Raw genomic sequence first — 15,773 nt, forward strand, 5'->3', positions numbered from 1 at the left:
AGGGATGGAGGAGCCTGGTGGACTGCCGTCTGTAGGGTTGCACAGAGTCAAACACGACTGAAGTCACTTAGCAGCAGCAGCAGCTAGTAGCTCAGACAGTAAAGCATCTCCCTGCAATGCAGGAGACCTGGGTTCAATCCCTGGGTCAGGAAGATGCCTTGGAGAAGGAAATGGCAACCCACTCCAGTATTCTTGGCCTGGAGAATTCCATGGACAGAGGAGCCTGGTGGGCTACAGTCATGGGGTTGCAAAGAGTCAGACACGACTGAGCGACTGACACACATACACCAAATTTATATATCCTCTATTTTTAATTTCTAATTCTATCCTTTCCTCCAAATTTTATTTTACTGCTTTTTTATCTTTTTCAACACAGACAGGAAATAGAAATGTTTTCCCTTGCAGATACATCTGGGAAGGACTTAAGGCTAGATCCTCATGAAATTCAGTTGCTGGAACTAGACAAATTATATTCCTTGCAGCTTTCAGAGTTTTCTTTTTTATTTAGAATTGAGCTTATAGGTAGCAGTGCTTATTTTCCTGGTAGCTTTTACTTTAATACTCCCAATTCTGTAGTAGGTCTGCTCCCCACCCTACCTACCCCTCTACTCCCCTACCCCTTACCCCCCACACTAACCACAGGCCTGGATTAAATGTACTGTTTGGATGGTTTAGCTTGTAAAATGTAATCATTTTCTTTCTCAATTTAGCTAAATACTTTCTGATTCCTCTACCCAAATTCTATGATTCTGTGGTTAATTTAAAAGTATATTATGGTATTTGATCAGATGAAGTCATATGAAGTTACAGCTAACGTTCAGTTCAGTTCAGTCACTCAGTCGTGTCTGACTCTTTGCGACCCCATGAACTGCAGCACGCCAGGCCTCCCTGTCCATCACCAACTCCCGGAGTTCACTCAGACTCACGTCCATCGAGTCGGTGATGCCATCCAGCCATCTCATCCTCTGTCGTCCCCTTCTCTTCCTGCCCCCAATCCCTCCCAGCATCAGAGTCTTTTCCAATGAGTCAACTCTTCACATGAGGTGGCCAAAGTATTGGAGTTTCAGCTTTAGCATCATTCCTTCCAAAGAAATCCCAGGGCTGATCTCCTTTAGAATGGCCTGGTTGGATCTCCTTGCAGTGCAAGGGACTCTCAAGAGTCTTCTCCAACACCACAGTTCAAAAGCATCAGTTTTTTAGCACTCAGCTTTCTTCACAGTCCAACTTTCACATCCATACACGACCACTGGAAAAACCATAGCCTTGACTAGATGGACTTTTGTTGGCAAAGTAATGTCTCTACTTTTGAATATGCTATCTAGGTTGGTCATAACTTTCCTTCCAAGGAGTAAGCATCTTCTAATTTCATGGCTGCAATCACCATATGCAGTGATTCTGGAGCCCAAAAAAATAAGGTCTGACACTGTTTCCACTGTTTCCCCATCTATTTGCCATGAAGTGATGGGACCAAATGCCATGATCTTCGTTTTCTGAATGTTGAGCTTTAAGCCAACTTTTTCACTCTCCTCTCTCACTTTCATCAAGAGGCTTTTTAGTTCCTCTTCACTTTCTGCCATAATGGTGGTGTCATCGGCATATCTGAGATTATTGATATTTCTCCTGGCAATCTTGATTCCAGCTTGTGCTTCTTCCAGCCCAGCGTTTCTCATGATGTACTCTGCATAGAAGTTAAATAAGCAGGGTGACAATATACAGCCTTGACGTACTCCTTTTCCTATTTGGAACCAGTCTGTTATTCCATGTCCAGTTCTAACTGTTGCTTCCTGACCTGCATATAGGTTTCTCAAGAGGCAGGTCAGGTGGTCTGGTATTCCTATCTCTTTCAGAATTTTCCACAGTTTATTGTGATCCACACAGTCAAAGGCTTTGGCATAGTCAATAAAGCAGCAGTAGATGTTTTTCTGGAACTCTCTTGCGTTTTTGATGATCCAGTGGATGTTGGCAATTTGATTTCTGGTTCCTTTGCCTTTTCTGAAACCAGCTTGAAGATCAGGAAGTTCACGGTTCACGTATTGCTGAAGCCTGGCTTGGAGAATTTTGAGCATTACTTTACTAGCGTGTGAGATGAGTGCAATTGTGCAGTAGTTTGAGCATTCTTTGGCATTGCTTTTCTTTGGGATTGGAATAAAAACTGACCTTTTGCAGTCCTGTGGCCACTGCGGAGTTTTCCAAATTTGCTGGCATATTGAGTGCAGCACTTTCACAGCATCATCTTTGAGGATTTGAAATAGTTCAACTGGAATTCCATCACCTCCACTAGCTTTGTTCATAGTGATGCTTTCTAAGGCCCACTTGACTTCACATACCAAGATGTCTGGCTCTAAGTGAGTGATCACACCATCGTGATTATCTGGGTCATGAAGATCTTTTTGTACAGTTCTTCTGTGTATTCTTGCCACCTCTTCTTAATATCTTCCTGCTTCTGTTGGGTCCCTACCATTTCTGTCCTTTATTGAGCCCATCTTTGCATGAAGTGTTCCCTTGGTATCTCTAATTTTCTTGAAGAGATCTCTGGTCTCTCCCATTCTGTTGATTTCTTTGCACTGATCACCGAGGAAAGCTTTCTTATCTCTCCTTGCTATTCTTTGGAACTCTGCATTCAGATGCTTATATCTTTCCTTTTCTCCTTTGTTTTTCACTTCTTTTTTCTTCACAGTTATTTGTAAGGCCTCCCGAGACAGCCATTTTGCTTTTTTGCATTTCTTTTCCATGGGGATGATCTTGATCTCTGTCTCTGTCACGAACCGCCGTCCATAGTTCATCAGGCACTCTATCAGATCTAGTCCCTTAAATCTATTTCTCACTTCCACTGCATAATCATAAGGAATTTGATTTAGGTCATACCTGAATGGTCTAGTGGTTTTCCCTACTTTCTTCGATTTCAGTCTGAATTTGTCAATAAGGAGTTCATGATCTGAGCCACAGTCAGCTCCCGGTCTTGTGTTTGCTGACTATATAGAGCTTCTTGTAATTTTCGTGGGATTTTGAAAGCTAGTAAGCTCATGTGCTGAGCTGTTGGCTACCAGGAGCTTTTTAGAGGATGAAAGTGGATTCTGTTTAAAATTTAGTTTACCTAATTGTATAGATTATAATTTCTTAAGATCATACAATATGGTATCTTGTAGAAAATGGAATTAACACATTTTAGGGTGAATCTATTTAAGTGACTCAACAGGTAGCATTTTTAGTAAGTATTTTGGATTTCCAGCCTCACTTCTTATAGTAAACTATTTGGAACCATTCCTGAGATTATTCATGTAATGACTGACAGTTGAAATACCATTGATTCTTCCTGCTACTAGAGACTCCTGTAGTCATTTTAATCATAGACTGTAAGAACTGTGGTAGATAATTATCTTCGCCCAGGGACCTTAGAGTCTAGTGATGATTTGTCAGATGATTGTAGGTAATCTTTGACTGATAGAAACTGGTTCCAATAGTTCAAGCAGAAAGGTGGTTGGGACAAGACGTTACTGAGGCTGTAGTAAACAATAGAGCATTTTTGAGTAGGTCTTAATGATTGGACCAAAGATTGTATGTATAAGGTGAAGATTTTGGTGAATGTGGGAGTTGGGGTTGGAAACCATTGTAGGTTTATGAAGATCCTTCATTTCTATGCTTTTTTATATTGGAGAAGCATCAGAGGCCTTATGTAGAAAAATGTAAAAAATAACCTGGGAAGCAGTAGGTGATAGAAGACTGGGAGACTTGATGTGATGTTAGCACAAGTAAGAAATGCACGCAGTGGGTCAGAGTTTGAACTAGGGCCATGACTGCTAATGGTAAGAGAAATGGACCTGGTATACTTGAGAGGAAAAGGATCTGGGGTTTGACATTTGAATGGAATGAAAAAAGGTTATAGATGTTCAATAAAAGTTTGTGGATATTTTGCTGTGGCTTAATATAGAAACTAAATCAAAATATCTTATGTTTACCCTTTAAATACCCTAGTCTTTTTCCGTAGAAATAGACATTTTTAAAAAATAACAAATGAAAAATATAATGCAAAGTAATATACCAAAGTTAATAACAGTATTTGCTTCATGTTTATAATAATATTCTAAACTTACTTATATTTTACTTAGTTTGTATTCCATAAATGATTAAGATTTTTTAAAAAAGAAAGTAACTGTATTTAACAAAAATTTTAAACTGAATTTCCCAATGGAAAGAAGATTTTTGAAGGGTAAAAAGAAAAAAAATACTAATGCATTTTTAAAATTTCAAAATACATTTAAAAAGAAGCCTATTACAAGCTTCCTTTATTTTTCTGTAATTAATTTTTTTTACAGTAGTAACAGAAGGTTTTACCTTTTGAATTTATACTCAGTTCAAGTCTGTTCAAACTCAAGGTGAATAAGACATATCTTAACACCTACAGATAATTTAAATGGTTGGGGTCAGAAAAGGTTTTGATGTATTAATGAAAATATACTTCTGTCTCAAGATACATTAATGAATTATAAATAGAAAAATTGAGAGCGTTCAGCATATGTCAGTCTCAAGGTGATATTTATGTTACTATGCTGGAGAGATGGTTGATGTCTTCAGAAAAAAAATGTCATTTAAACTGATAAAGTAGACAGATGGGTGGTAGGGGGGAGTTGCTCTATATAAAATTCTTTAAAAAATAAACCTGAAAATCTGCATTAATGTGGATTTCTTTGTTATATGCTAAAGCTTATTTATTTAAAAGACCCAATGGTATGGATGACAAGAAGGCTATCTGAAAGTGGCTACTTTCAGTTTGATTCTAGTTAGAACTTTTAAGGTGCCTTTCAATAGGTCTTAGTCATGAAGGCAGCTCATGTTGTCTTTGCTAACACGAGGTAATTAGTGGAAACATAATTCAAAATAATGGCTATTGTAATAGTTTTGACAGTGATATATATTTACTTCTTGCAATTTGAATATGAATGATGATCTTCAGAGGGGAGTTTCATTGAAACAAAATAAGATTCTTCTGTGAGGATTTTTTTTTTTTAATAAAAAGGTATGTTGTTTGCTTGAGAAATTTGGTCAGAATTTTCCTTCCCATAGATTCTCATTTTTTAATTATAGTAATTACTAGGGGAAAATGAACAGAATTGAATTTTCAAGGGATTAGTGAATTTTGGATAAAAATTGGGGGACTCAGTTTCCATACTGATTCCGTACTGATAATTATTTATCATGTTTCTCTTTCCAGTGTCTAGTCATCTCTCAAGCACAGCCTCTTTTAACCAGTTAATTAATAACTTTGCTTTTTTCTTTGATTCCTAGAGAAATCAGAAGTATAATACAACTGTTTTTTTGTATGGTTAGATTATAATTATATGGTGTCTTGAAGTGCCAAATTTATTAGACTTTTAAGAGTAGATTTATACTTAAAATTGTTTTGACACTAACATTTTGAATCAGTTCATATTTAGTTGTATTTTTATCTTGATTTTGAGTTATAACATCACTGTATTCTGTTTTTTAAATTTGTTAGCTACACAGAAATCCATGTTATTATCAGTCTTCTGAGAAGAGCCAGCTCTTACCATTGAAGACAAATATATGGTGCTGGTTGAATCCTGGAGATCACTTTTCTTTATTAGTTGACAAATACATTTTCTGTGTCTTGTCTACACATTCTGAAATGGAAATGGAGTGTACTTTAAGGTAAGATTGCCTGATGAAGTGTGATTAAAGTAATGATATTTGTAATCTAATTCCTCAGTCATGCACAAAAGCTTCAGTTGAAACCACTCTAGAATTTAAATATAGTGGTGATGTAGGGGTGTGTGTGTGTGAGTGTGCTTCTAGAAAACATATGGTTTTGGAAACTTATGCCTCAGTAGTGGTTGCTTCTATATGTTGCATCTTTTACAAACATTGTATTTAGAATGCTTTTTCCATCAAATAATAATCAGGATAATTAATATGAAACTGACTATATTTTCTTAATCTTTTCTTTTTTTAACTTTTAAAATTTTCTTAAGGTATTAACCTCTGGTTTAGATTATATTTGTGTAATTCCTCTTTCTTATAAGAATAATAGAAAATATAAAGTAGGGAAACTGGTGAAATGAGGTATTACAATAAATAGCTGATGTAAAGTTATAATTAATGCAGTGAGTTTTATTGAGGCAGTCATTAGCAGATTATTTGCCTTTGTTTAGCTTTTAAATTATAGAATACTTAAACTGGACCTATAGAAGTAGATGGACAGAATTATATAGAGTATGTTCTTTGATTGCACTGGTATTAAAAATCAATAAAAATACAATATCTAGGAAGATGTTTAAGTGTTTTGAAATTAAGTAGCATGTACTAAGTAGCCCATGGGTTCAAAAGAAATCTCAAGGGAAATTAGAAAACATTTTGAACAAAATAATACTGAAAGCATAACAGAAACATTTATGACAGTAGGCATTTGAGGAAAATTTATATTAAATGCTTTTATTAGGAGAGAAGAAAGCTATAAAGTGAATGCTATATGCTTCTACTTGTAGAAGATAGACAATCAGGAGTAAATTAATCCCAAAAAAGAAATAATAAGAAAAATAAGACTAGAAATCAGTGAAATAGAACATAGACAAATAACAAAGAAAATCAACAAAGCCTAAAGTTAGTTCCTTGAAAAGACTAATAAAATTGATAAGACCTTAGTAAGGCTTACTAAGGGGAAAAAAAGCTGAAAACAAATTGAAAACAAATTGTCAATACTAGAAATGGAACAGGGGCTATCACTACTGATCCTGCAGACCTTGAAAGAATAATGAAGAAATTATTATTTAAAATTCTATGGGAGTAAAATTGATGGCCTAAATGAATACATAACATTTCTAGAGAAACACAATTTACAAAAACTGACACAGGAAGAAATAGAAAATCTGATGAATCCTATATTCATCAAAGAAATTGAGTTCCTAATTTAAGAATTTCCCACAAGGAACTTCACCAGTGAATTCTTTTAACTTACAAAGAATAAGTGATACTGCTATTATACTTTTTCCTCCAAAATAGAAGAGAGTACACTTCACCACTCATTTTATGAAGCTTTTATAATCTTAATAGCAAAATCAGATAAGAACATTACAAAAGAAGTAAATATAGACCAAAAGTTATTATAAGAAAATATTTACAAGTCAAAACCAGCAATGTGTAAAAAGGATTTTAATATTCTATGACCAAGTGAAATTTTAAGAACTGCAAGGTGAGTTTATCATATAAAAATCAATCAATGAAATTTACTATAACAGATTAAAGAACTGTCATTTCAGTAGATGGATAAAAGCAGTTGTGACCAAAATTTAATACATGTTCATGATTAATTTTTAAAAACCTTAGAGAAAACTAGGAAAAGAAGGAAATTTCCATCCTATAAAAATATACTTAATAGTGAGGTATTGGAAAGTTCTCTGCCTACTGTTGGGGGCAAAACAGAAATATCTATTTACTGAAGGTCCTAGCCAATCCAGTAAATCAAGAGAAAGAAACAAAGGGCATCCTATTGAAAAGAAAGAAGCAAAACTGTCTTTATTTGCAGATGATGTTATTGTCATCACTCTAAATTCTTTCTGATAGGTTCCCTATTTCCTCTCTATGTGTTATGTTTTGTAGATTTTTACCTTGTGCCTTCATCTGTAACATATATATATATATATATATTTTTTTTTTTTTTTTTTTTTTTTTTTGCCTTTTATTTCTTTTTGTTTTTGATGAACGGTATTGTGTTCCTGTCTTCCTAGTTCTTTGGCTTGAGGTTTCCAGCAGTAGAGTTTGCAGGCAGTTGGGTGTGGAGATGTGGACCTCTGGGATACCTCACTCCAGTTAATCTCTCTATACTTTTATAATACATGTTGAAATATTTTAAAATTTGAATAAGAATAAAAAACCTATGTGCTTTGTGTAAGTTATGAGGACCCTGATTTCATTATAAATTTTTTCTTCCAACCAGCTATGAATTTAAGAAAGAGGTTTGAAGAACAAAATAACAGTGCAAAAGCTTGTCGTTTCTTCAAGTTCTCATTTTACTCATGTCAGCATGCTTTTCATGTAGTATTTAGAGTCTGTATAATAAAGCCCATTCATAATTGACTTAGAGCGTAGGGGTATATACACATTAGCTCTAGTGTGTTCATTTTTCACTCTGTATATGTTTCTATGAAATTATTGTACCAAAAGCTGTACTTTTTTCAGAAGTCAAAGTAAGAGAAAGTAAAAAAAAGTTTCATATTTTAGTTAATTAAATTATGATGTATTTCATATAGAAGGACCAGCATTAATTTTGCATTCCTGTTGCCTTCCCAGCAGTGGGTGCTTAGCAGCCATTTTGTTGCTGTTATTGTTCAGTTGCTCAGGTGTGTCCGATTCTTTGTGACCCCATGGACTGCAGCATTCCAGGCCTCTCTGTCCTTCCCTGTCTCCCAGAGTTTGCTTAAACTCACGTCCATTGAGTTGATGATGACATCCAACCATCTCATCTTTTATTGCCACCTTCTCCTCCTTGGTCTCTTGAATAGATGAATGAAATACTCTATAATACTTTCCTCATCTGAATCTCATTGCTGATAAGCAAGTACAACATTAGCTCTCCGGAGTGATTGTTTTCTTTAAAACACTGTTGAAGAAAGGACAGTAAATCATTTATACCAAATTATTTTTTCTTTCAAATTTTTAAAGTGCTTAATAGTTTCCATTTAAATAGGTACTTTTAATAACTATTTAATTTTGGACAAAATAATGAAATGTTGATGAAAATGCCATTGTAGTGTGAAAACATGCATGTTTATAATTTATTTATAATTATTTTAAACTTATAGGTCTAGCTCATTCACCTTAATATATTTTGTATTAAAGACAAAATATATAACTTATATTTAAATATAACAGACTATATTTTTAAAAATAACTTAATTGCCAAAATAGTCTTTATTTTTATTTATGTATTTATTTTCGGCTGCACTGGGTCTTTGTTGCTGTGTGGGCTTTCTCTCGTTCCGGTGAGTGCAGGCTGCTGTTTGTTGTAGTGCATGGTCTTCATGCTGCGGTGGCTTCTCTTGTTGTGGACCACGGGCTGTAGATGAATAGGCTCCAGTAGTTGCAGCACGCAAGTACTGGACTTCCAAGCAGTCTTTAAAAAGAAGAAAAGAGTTGGAAGATTCGCACTTCTCAATTTCAAAACGTGCTTCAAAGCTACAGTAATCGAGACAGTGTGATACTTGTGTAGGAAAGACATATGGATCAATGGAATAGAATTCACAGTCCAGAAATAAATCTTTACACTATGGCCAATTAATTTTCAATGAGAGTGCCTAAACAATTAAATGGAGAAAAGAATAACAAATGGTGCTGAGACAAATGCAAAATACTCCTACCTCACACCATATAAAAATAGATCAGAGACCTAACTAAAAGAGCTAAAACTATGAAATCCTTAGGAAAAAACACTTGGATCAGGCAGTGATTTCTTAGATATAACACCAAAAGCACAAGCAAGCAAGAAAGTAGATAAATTGGACTTCATCACAATTAAAAACTTCTGTACTTCTAAGGATGTCATCAAGAATGGAAAAAGATTACCCTCAGAATGAGAGAGAATATTTGCAAGTCATGTATCTGATAAGGGACTTCTATCCAGAATATATAAAGAACTTTTACAATTCAGTAATAAGAGAACCCAATTTCCAAAATCCATACTGGACTTGAGTAGACATTTCTTCAAAGGAGGTACCCAACTGGCCGATAAGCACATGAAAAAAGATGCTCAACATGATATGTAAATGAAAGCCACAATGAGCTCCCATTTCACATTCATTAGGATAAGATAGTAAGTTAAGGATAAGATAAGTAAGACAGATAGTAAGAAGTGCTGGTGAGGTTGTGGAGAGATTGAAACTCATATATTTTGGTAGTGGGGTTGTAAGTCTACTGCCTCTGTGGAACTCATTCTGGCAGTTCCTCAGAATTTTAAATGTAGAGTTACTTGTGACCCAGTAATTCTACTCCTAGGAATATACACAAAAGAACTGAAAACAACTGTATACACAAAAAGCTGTATGATTCTGTCTATATGAAGTGTCAGAACTGAAAACAACTGTGTACACAAAAAGTTGTATGATTCTATCTATATGAAGTGTCAGAAAATGTACATGCCTAGAGATGGAAAGTAGATGGCAGTTGCCAGGGCTGGAGAAGAGAATAAGTGACTGCTAATGCATATGGAATTTCTTTTTCAGACAATGAATACATTCCAAAATTAGATATTGGTGATGATTGTACAACTTTGTGAATATACTGAAAACTACTAAATTTTATACTTTAGAAGCATGAATTTCATGATTATGTAAATTATGTCTTGATAGCTATTGCCAAAGAAAAGGAGAATTCATTTATCTTTGTTTTGTATTTAAATTCCAAGTTTTTAATTTTTAACAAATTCTAGTTCACTGTATTATAAATCTGTGATAGTTGATTGCTCGAGGAAGTATTAATATTTGAGGCTAAAAATAGGAAGATGTTCGTATTACAGTGGCAATATTTATATTTAAATAAAAGTGTACTAAAGTCATTTGTATTTTGACCTATTTGGAACTAAATGTTAAATAGAATTTTGGGGAGGGGGTTAGGGTTTTTTTTTTTTGTCATATTTATTCTTGGTAAATACTAAAAAATTTCCCTATGGCTATAGGATGTATATTAGTGGATTTATGCCAGAACAGAAAAACTAGAAATGGAATGGATGATGTTGCTCAATTTCTAACAGTGTAAGTTGTGAAAAGCCATAACATTTCTCTAGAGTGTTTCTTAATATTTTTCAAATAAAATGTTAAGAAAATTTGAGGGAAAAAATTAGAATTTGGAAGCACACCTGTGTGTTGTAAGTAAAATGGATTTGAATATTTTGTGGGAGTGCAGTTTTATGGGTAGAACAATCATACGTTTTCAATTCCAAATCCCCTATACCTGGTGTAGTATCTAACATACCCTAGGTATTTTTAAAATATTTATTGAATGAACAAAAACTGTGGTGTTACACATAAACTTGGTCTAAGTTTTTATTTTGGCTGATTCCTGCTATGAATTCAAGTCTGCCTTTGAGGGAGGTTATTACTAGGAGATAACACAAAACAAATAAGATAAGCCACTAATTATTCTCTTCTCAGCTAGACAAATTTTAAAAATCTTATATCTTTAATTTTTAAAATTTCCCTTTTACTGAGAAACATTTTACACGTAGTAAAATTTACCCCCTTTAAATGTACAGTTCGATGTAGTTTGACGAATTTATATAGTCACGTAAGAACCACCACAATGAGATATAGAACATTTTAATTTCCCCCCAAAATTCCCTCTTGCCTGTTTGTGGTCATTCCTCTTCCCCCATCCCAGCTTCTGGAGACTACCGATCTGATTTCTGTCCTTTCAGCTTTACGCCTTCAGAATGCCACATAATGGATTCATGTGATACATACTTCTGTGTCTGGCTTCTTTCACTTAGCAAACTGCCTTTGAAATTCCCAGGATGTTGTATAATCAGTACTTTTTTCCTTTTTATTTCTGAGTAGTATTTCCATCTGCATTTTCACATTGTCAAAAGTAAGTTTGTTGATTCCTGTCTATGCATACATAAAGAATAATGATTTAGAACTTTGGATAATCTCACCACACTTTGCAGCAAGTAGGAGGCAGTTAGTTCTTCTAGTATGTTCCACATATGACCTTGGATGCTCCTTTGTTGGACTACAAGTTGGGAGATTTCACAAGTGGCTGTAATGGCCAGGACCCAGTCGCAGCTGTGTGTGAACTTGACCTCAGGGTTTTGTTTTTTCTTCAAGAGCCTAAGTAGTTTAGCTGATGTTCTTACAGTTTGCATTTTCTCTTTGGAAACTTAGAGGTGATCTTAACTTTTGTAGACAACCTGGACTTATTTGCCTATTTACTAAATAAGTAAGTAGCTCTTCATCCTTCATAGAGTTGGCTACTGCCCATTTTATAAATAGCTGTGGTTTCTAGGCCCATCCTTTGGGAAGATTAATGTGATGGTGATGCAGTGGACAGAACATGAAGAACATATTCTAGTCTATGTATTTTATTTGGGTATACCATAGTCTGCTTTTGTCTTCCTAAGTCTGATAAAAGTAGCATGACTCATTAGTTAGATATACTTGGGAGACTCACATAGTGTCATGGTAGGCAATAGAAGTGTCTTCAGTTTAAATGGTTAATAAATGAATTTCAATTGTATTTTATAGAAATAGTCAAATGCTTGATGAAGATGATATATTGAATGAAATACCAAAATCTTCCTCAGCTGATTTGCCTGATAAAACACCCAGTGCCCCACGGCGGGAAAGAAGTACAGAAACAGCAAAGCCCCAGGCCGCTGCAAATAACGTGGTAAGAAATTTAAGATCTCACCCACTTATAACACGTTACTTAAGTTGTATTGAGGAGAGAAAAGACAACTGATGTTAGACATATCTTGACAAAATTGCTAGCATTGATCTGCTTTTCCTGTTTTTAAGTAAAGCTCTAGAGAAGGTCACACTAGACCAACACTTCAGCTAATAGAAATGTTGAATTTCTTCCTTTGAGAAATTTAACTAATTCAGTCCACAGCTGCAGATGGGTTTTTTTAATGGTAGCTTTCTTCAAAGTAAAACATTGTGAAGTTTCATTAAGGATGCAGGATTATTTTTAGCACTTAATACGTAGATGCCTTTTAGTCTTTCATAGGTGAAAGTAGAGACTTGAGTAAGCAACAGCCAAATCCTTCCGAGAGGAAAAGAATCCTCCCAGCATGGATGTTAACAGAAAATTCAAGTGATCAGAACCTTTCAGTCATCAGTGGAGGTAGGTTTTGTTTCAGAAATATTTGACAGAATTTGAAAGTTTTTGAACAAGTGAAGATAAAATTATAGTTATATATGTGTGTAACTTAGCATAACATTTCTTTAGGAAGGAGTCTTCATGAAGTTTAATTTAAATCATAAATTATTATTTTGTGCCATTTATCAAACACCGTTCTACTACTTACTATTATTTTTTAATTTTTTAATCTTTTAGCAGCTTAAAATAATACCCGTTATTAACTCACAATTTTAAAGTCTGGGAAGATTTGACTTAATTGTCTGTTGAGATTTTCACGAGACAAATCCAAGTGTCAAGCTGGGCTCTGACCTGGGCATCATGGGATATCCACTTACAAGGTCATTTCAGTTTTTATGGAGAATTTGCTTCCTTGTAGTTGGAGCCTTTGACTGTGTGGATCACAATAAACTGTGGAAAATTCTGAAAGAGATGGGAATACCAGAGCACCTGACCTGCCTCTTGAGAAACCTATATGCAGGTCAGGAAGCAACAGTTAGAACTGGACATGGAACAAGACTGGTTCCAAATAGGAAAAGAAGTATGTCAAGGCTGTATATTGTCACCCTGCTTATTTAACTTCTATGCAGAGTACATCATGAGAAATGCTGGGCTGGAAGAAGCACAAGCTGGAATCAAGATTGCCGGGAGAAAGATCAATAATCTCAGATATGCAGATGATACCACTCTTATGGCAGAAAGTGAAGAGGAACTAAAAAGCCTCTTGATGAAAGTGAGAGAGGAGAGTGAAAAAGTTGGCTTAAAGCTCAACATTCAGAAATCTAAGATCATGGCATCTGGTCCCATCACTTCATGGGAAATAGATGGGGAAACAGTGGAAACAGTGTCAGACCTTATTTTTTGGGGCTCCAAAATCACTGCAGATGGTGACTGCAGCCATGAAATTAAAAGACGCTTACTCCTTGGAAGAAAAGTTATGACCAACCTAGATAGCATATTCAAAAGCAGAGACATTACTTTGCCAACAAAGGTCCGTCTAGTCAAGGCTATGGTTTTTCATGTATGGATGTGAAAGTTGAACTGTGAAGAAAGCTGAGCGCCGAAGAATTGATGCTTTTGAACTGTGGTGTTGGAGAAGACTCTTGAGAGTCCCTTGGACTGCAAGGAGATCCAACCAGTCCATTCTGAAGGAGATCAGCCCTGGGATTTCTTTGGACGGAATGATGCTAAAGCTGAAACTCCAGTACTTTGGCCACCTCATGCGAAGAGTTGACTCATTGGAAAAGACTCTGATGCTGGGAGGCATTGGGGGCAGGAGGAAGAGGGGATGACAGAGGATGAGATGGTTGGATGGCATCACTGACTCAATGAACGTGAGTCTGAGTGAACTCCGGGAGTTGGCGATGGACAGGGAGGCCTGGCGTGCTGCGATTCATGGGGTCACAAAGAGTCGGACACGACCGAGCGACTGAACTGACTGACTGACTGACTGAGTCGGAGGATTTGTTTTCCTGCTGACTATTGGTCAGGGCTCACTCTCAGCTACTAGAGGGCATTTTTCAGTTCTGAACTTCATCTTCAAGGCTAGCATGGCACAACAGACCTTTCTCCTGCTTTGCATCTAATTTCTCCTTGGTGACCAACTGAGAAATCTCTGCTTATAGAATTTGTTGATTAGATCAGGCCCATGTACATTATCTTCCAGTTAATTAACTCAGGATAAACTGATATGTAAACTTAAAAATAGGTGCAACATTTATTTTGCCATATAACCAAACACAATCATGGGCATGATATTGCATTCACAGTCCTGGGGATTATGACAGGAAATCTTGGGGAGGGTTCATTTTAGAATTCTGCAGACCACACTAATGTCTCTTTACTTGTCCACTCTCCTCATATTAATATATCATAATTTAAGCAATATCTTATTATTTAACTTTTGTCACTGTCCCAAATTATAGTGTCATTAAGTGTGATTAAAAACTGTGTAAATGTCTTAAAATAATGTCTACCATTATTTTATTATTATGGTATAAATTGTAGAAAGGAAATTACTTGATCAGAAACTACAAGTATTAAAGGATCATGACATGTTACTAAAATACTCCCTTTGTACTACAGTGAAAAAAAACCATTTTGAAAAATTGTTTCCTGTCAACTCTAGGTTTCACCCATAACAATATGTGCCATTTATATATGTAAGAAAAATAGTAAAAGTAAATGTAGAGGCAGTAGTACACCCATTAGTGAGGGAATTCACTGGAGCCCAAATGACAGGGATTGAATCCTAGTTCCTCTGCAAATTCTGCTAATTATTATTATTATTTTATTTTAAATTCTGCTGGTTTTTTGATTTATACTAATTTTAGTTCCAGATGTCATTAAATAGATTTTCAAACTAATCCGTTAGGGTCATGCCTATGATAAAAGACAAGCACAGTAAAAACATTTCAAATTAAATTAAAAAATTACAAGCACACAATATTATGTGCTGAAAGAGTCAAAGATGATGAGACCAGTGTTCTAGCACAGTTTGTAGTCGTGGCAGATACCACAGTCATCTTCTGGATATTCCCATTGATTAAAGATTATTAAACTTTTTGCTACATTGTATTATTCAGTCAGCATTTCATGTGCAACTTCTCAGTCATCTGAGGTTTAATTTCTGTTGGTTGCCTGTTTTCCTTTATGTGGTCACATTTTCCTGTTATGCTATTGGATGTTGGATGTTATAAATGATACAGTATAGAGACTTTGATTTTATATCCTTCTGAATAAATATTTTTATTCTAATAGTCAGTTAACTTGTCCTAATAGAAAATAGGAAATTTTCTTCCTGTTTTCTTTCCCCCCACCAAGATTATGAAAATCTTATGCTTTACTTTAAAAAAGGTATTTTCAAAATTTAATATGATTTTTCACCTACACAAATGCAGGGTATAAAATAA

The 15,773-nt window shown here is 35.1% G+C and overlaps 1 protein-coding gene across 3 annotated transcripts in view; it reads left to right on the forward strand.

Annotated features, from left to right (window-relative positions):
* APLF (aprataxin and PNKP like factor) overlaps positions 1-15,773 on the forward strand; it is a 95,669-nt gene that overhangs the window by 20,794 nt on the left and 59,102 nt on the right. For all 3 annotated transcript variants that reach the window (XM_061432840.1, XM_061432841.1, XM_061432839.1), the window contains 3 exons: positions 5,495-5,667; positions 12,246-12,390; positions 12,720-12,846. In XM_061432840.1, coding sequence (XP_061288824.1) covers positions 5,495-5,667; positions 12,246-12,390; positions 12,720-12,846 — 445 coding nt within the window. The remainder of the gene's footprint in view (positions 1-5,494; positions 5,668-12,245; positions 12,391-12,719; positions 12,847-15,773) is intronic.

The sequence above is a fragment of the Bos javanicus genome, chromosome 11 (assembly GCF_032452875.1).
Source record: "Bos javanicus breed banteng chromosome 11, ARS-OSU_banteng_1.0, whole genome shotgun sequence".
Taxonomy (NCBI): Eukaryota; Metazoa; Chordata; class Mammalia; order Artiodactyla; family Bovidae; genus Bos; species Bos javanicus.